General features: G+C 44.4%; 1 protein-coding gene across 1 annotated transcript; it reads left to right on the forward strand.

The window, feature by feature from the left end:
• The first annotated feature begins 1,571 nt into the window (after window positions 1-1,571).
• On the forward strand, window positions 1,572-3,580 carry LOC136716157 (serine/threonine-protein kinase N2-like). Its single transcript, XM_066693653.1, has one exon. It carries the CDS (start codon window positions 1,632-1,634, stop codon window positions 2,982-2,984), a length of 1,353 nt encoding a protein of 450 aa, XP_066549750.1. The 5' UTR covers window positions 1,572-1,631; the 3' UTR covers window positions 2,985-3,580.
• Window positions 3,581-5,195: the final 1,615 nt, after the last annotated feature.

Here is a 5,195-nt window from a genome sequence, read left to right on the forward strand (position 1 = left end):
GATTCTTGTATCAGACAGGTAATTCAGCTGTAACATCAGGTTTAAGGACACATCAACTGTAACACATCCATTGTAAACTGTTTTATAGTCTACAGCTATATACACATAATATTTCAACATTAGATTTTAAAATAATTTCTCCACTTTAATTGTATGCTGAATAAACCTTCAAATTGTAACACTTTTAAATGTGTTACAGTCCTTAACCGTTTATTTACAGTGGTTTAACATTCAAGTAAAAAAAAAACGTTTTCAACATGAATTATCATCGTTTACGGAAAGTCTGTAATATGTGTTTACAGTTGTGAACACTGATTATACGGTAGTTTGTCATTAAAGAATGAGAAACATATTGCAACCTTCATTATTACAGTTAATTCACATTGAAAACTACGGACATGTGTCCAGTGTAGCCTGTCTGTTCAGATAGTGTCTGAGCGGCAGGATGCTCAGGCGCAATTGAGCGCACAGTTTGCACACTTGTGTCCACGTTGTCACAGCGCTGCCAGGCCGCTGCTTTGTCACCGACCATCCTGCGACCTTGCACAGCGTCCTATACAGCCCACAGCACGAAAAGCATCTCAAACACAAGATCTGGACACACAGAAAAGTGTTCCCTCCAACATGTTTCCCTCATGTGGAAGGAGATGGGGGTTTAAATGACATGCTCTTTAGCATGTAGCAACAGCAAATGCACAGCCACACAATGTGCTCGCAGTCTGAGCCTTCAGCCCATGACTCAGTTCAGATTGAGAAAATCCCATTGCGCATGCGTTTGGACCTCTATCTGCTTCTGTTTCAAATGCTGAACAAAGAGACACAGATTTAGTTTGCAAGTCTCCCAACTGCTATATGTTTGCATTACATATATAATTGTATATCGGAATGCAAAACACACAGCCGGTGTCGTCTCATTGCTTTCATGGAAACACGCTGCGGTTCACTTCATATGGTTTCATGCCTAATTCGGATTAGTCCCTACGCGTCGCGCTCAGTTTCACAGCGCATTGACAGCTGATGAGCGCAGCGCTGTCACTGCAGTCAGACACTGTGTTCACACTGCAGACTCGACCAATACAGTCACTGAAGACAAGTGTGCGCTGCTTCACTAGCACTCACTCGCCTCTGCGTTTCTCTGTGCACATGTGAGCGACATTCACCAGTGCATGTGCGCACATATGGCTGATAGACGTGACAGAGAGTGAAATGAATACAGTCCAGTCGTCTGAGCTATACTGTCGGTGCCGGTATTTTATTTTGCGTGGCTTGAGATGCGTCACTCATGACGCGTTTCTCCGCCCAGGGCCGCTGCGCTCATATTGACAGACAGGCCGCATTGAACACTTTAAAACACGGGTGCAAGTTTACACCGGCCCAGCAGCGTCACATATTAGTTGAGGCGGCCCTGGGCCAGATGCGTCCTTTCCCCGAGACAGCGGAGGAGATCCGCGAGCGAACTGTGCCCCACACGTCACCATGGCGACGTGAACGCTATGACGTCACACTGGGTCCCGATACATAAATAGCGCTGCTTGAGCCGAAGCATTCAGATCCTGAGCTCACCTGACAGAGTTGACGACCCACGACACGCCTTAGCGACCCGCCTGTTCTTGGACCATCTACCAGAGAAAATGTTTTTTCAGGGGAGAATCCTGCCGCTAGTTTTTCCAGCAGCGCTGGTGCTTATGGGCTGGTATTGGTATAAGTCGCGCAAGAACAAGCCCGACCCCAGTACCGACACGGAGGAATGTGCTGGAGAGCAGCTGCAAAAAACACACAGCCCAGCGGCGGAGGAGGAGTTTGAATATCTGGAAGAAAATGAACATCGGGAGGTCGAGTTTGAACGTCTGCAGAAGGAGGAGAATGAACACCTGGAGATGCAGGAGTTTGAGCAGCTGGAGAAGGAGATTGAAGACCTGGAGGAGTTTGAAGATCTGGAGAAGTGTCTCGAAGATGGTCTAGACCTCGATCTCCCACAGCCAGATGTGACGGGGCAATTTTATTGTTGTCTGGAGGATTTCAAATGTGTCGCTGTTCTAGGGCGCGGCGCATTTGGAAAGGTGCTGCTTGCCGAGTCGAGAAGAACGACCCAAAGATTTGCCCTCAAGGCCATTCAAAAAAGAGGGGCTGTTGACAGTCAAGATGTTGCAAGCCTCATGTGTGAGAGGAGCGTCTTGCAGACTGTGAGCAGCGTGCACCACCCTTTCTTGGTGAACTTCTACGGCTCCTTCCAGACTGAGGAGCACTTGGTCTTCATCATGGAGTACGTCGCAGGGGGAGACCTCACGCTGGACGGAGAAGCGATCTCAGAGCCCCGGGCTGTATTCAGTGCTGCTTGTGTGGTGTTGGGGGTGGATTTCCTGCACAGGCACAATATCGCACACAGGGATCTGAAGCTGCCCAACCTGCTGATGGACAGACGAGGCTTCGTGAAGATTGCGGACTTTGGTCTGTGCAAGGAAAATATGGGTGTAAGTGACCGGACGAGTTCGTTCTGTGGGACTCCTGACTTCCTTGCTCCAGAAGTCCTGTCGGAGGAGTCCTACACCCGTGCAGTTGATTGGTGGGCACTGGGGGTCCTGCTCTTTGAGATGATGGTGGGCGATTGTCCTTTTACCGGAGCCAATGAGCGGGATCTGTACGAGAGTATCGTGAATGATCCAGTGCCATTCCCCCAGCACCTGTCAAACGAAGCAGTCTCCGTCATGACAAGGCTGATGAGCAAGAATCCTGCTTGGCGGCTCGGGGCCGGAGAGCGAGGCGCCCAAGACGTGATGCAGCACGCCTTCTTCAGGAGCGTGGACTGGCCTGGGCTGGAGGCACAGAGGGTAACGCCTCCATTTGTGCCCACCGTCAGAGAGCACAAGGATGTGGGTGATGATTTAACATCTGAAGCCCCAGTCCTCAGTCTTGGCTCCAGGGTCCTCAGCCCGGAGGAGCAGGACTTGTTCCAGGAGTTTGACTTCGTCGCGGACCGGTATTAAATGCCACTGGAGAGATGCCAACACTGGAACAAAGAATGATGACGCCACCCCAGACAGCCCCATCCCGACTCCAGGACACAGCCTTCTCAGAGGGACCTCGTCTCCGCCAGCACTGGAAGAAGTTTTTGGCTGTGGAGGAGAGCACCAATAAGAAAACACATGTGGACCATCAAACAATTAGAGAAAGATATCAAACAAGATAATTGACTTTAAAAAATTGGAAGTTGAATAAAGTTAAGGCAACCAGCTGCACAGTATAGTCAACTTTTGGGCACAATGTTGGATAAACTAGAATTAATGATTGCTTCCATCAAGATTTCTTGCCCAGCAAATGCAATGAGTAATTTCATTTCTAAGTTGAATTAACATGAGATTAAACATTGCATGGACTTAAAGGTTTATATTACGAGGACTTGAATTCCTGGGTTGTCTTAACACAATTTTTTAAACATTGCATTGATTTTAAGTATGTGTGAATAGAACTTGTACAAACAAGCTGAGTTTACTTAGAAAGGCTGTGCAGCTGGTTGCCTTAATATTGTGAGCTGATGCAATTTTGTTATCTTCTCACTTTATTGCATTAAGGACAGAAGACTTTCTTGCTCACTTCCAATAAAATGTTGATTTAAACAACAAACATTTCATGCACTTGAGTGTCATACAAACATTGGTGGCTTAACAGACACAAAATCCTATTCAAAAGAGAATACTGTAGCCTGTGCTTTAACCCTTACATGCATGAATTACAAGACATCCGTCTTCCCCCTTCCTTGAAATGACTGCTCTAACAGTGGACAGGTCAAAACAGCTTTTCCAATGCATTCCTCTCAATCATGTTATGTTAGATGAGTGATTACTTCAAGAAGGTGAAGAAAGGAAGGGAGGGTGTTTTCTAAGATAATTAAAAACAGGACTTGAAAAGTGAACACTTGTAAACATTTGGTTTGGGCATCAAAGTGGCTCTAAATAACATTTCTGAAAATAAAATACCTATTTTCTAAAAATAGAAAAATGTACTGAAAGGATATAGGGTACAGGCTGAACATCCTATTCCATATATGCACGACAACACCTGTATTGTAGAAAGTCCACTACAGTGCTTTCTTTCTTTCGTACCCAGAATAAAATGTCATGTTTGTCACACCATACTTTAAATTAAACACGCTGTTTGCACATCCAAGAGGTTCTGTATATCCTATTTACAACCCAAAATAAGTAGAAATGTTCTCTGGTACACATAAAACAAACCAAAGACTTGGTCAAACCCAACATGATGTTTGTCAGACCTCATTTAAACTGAAATATTTGGTTTGCACATCCAAGTGATTCTGTACAGCCTACATATTTATTTTTTGCTTGCAACAAAAGCTGTACTGCATTATATCCACTACAGTGCTCAGAGTTCTTCATATGAAGAAAACTCGATTAACTAAAAATTGTGTCAATCTCATGCATGATGTTGATCACACCTCACTTGATTATATAATTGATGAGATATCAAGACTTCTGTGGGTGGAGGTTATGCTCACAGCAAGAGCTTGGGTGTGAGAGTCCTTTATCTGTATTAAGACTAGAACCGCAGACATTTCGTACTGCATAGAACCACCGCACCCGCATAATGTGCGACACCTTTATAAAACAGCTGTGTGACCACAATTAAAAAATTACAAAGTTGGATAAAACTTAATAGTTGTAAATATAAACAGACCACAACATTTTCTGGGCAGAAACATCGCACTTACATTGAATATTATTATTATCATTATTTTCAAAACAAGGGCATATAGACTACATGAAAAAACGAATAAGAAAATAAACGTCATGCAATAAACGCTGTAAACTGATGTAGACATCGGTATGCACGTATCTTAGCAGACTCATACAATTTTAAAACATACATAGCCAGTTGAAGAAACAGCATAAAACTGAAGTGACATTATGCAACTTGAAAGCGCTTTGAAATGACTCCGTCTATTACAGCTGCGTCAGAATGCACAAAACACGCTTCTCAACATTAAAAGTGCCCTACACTTAATACAAAATAATTAGCATTCATGATCAAGAGCATTGATTCAGAGACATGGCTTTGCACCCAAGGCTATAAACTGTGAGACAGTCAGATATTCACAGTCTTTATGGAACCAGGACCACATCGCTCACAGAACACACCGTCAACTTCATTGCAGTTCAGACTGCACATTCCTCAGCACT

This window comes from Amia ocellicauda, chromosome 20 (assembly GCF_036373705.1).
Source record: "Amia ocellicauda isolate fAmiCal2 chromosome 20, fAmiCal2.hap1, whole genome shotgun sequence".
Classification (NCBI taxonomy): Eukaryota; Metazoa; Chordata; class Actinopteri; order Amiiformes; family Amiidae; genus Amia; species Amia ocellicauda.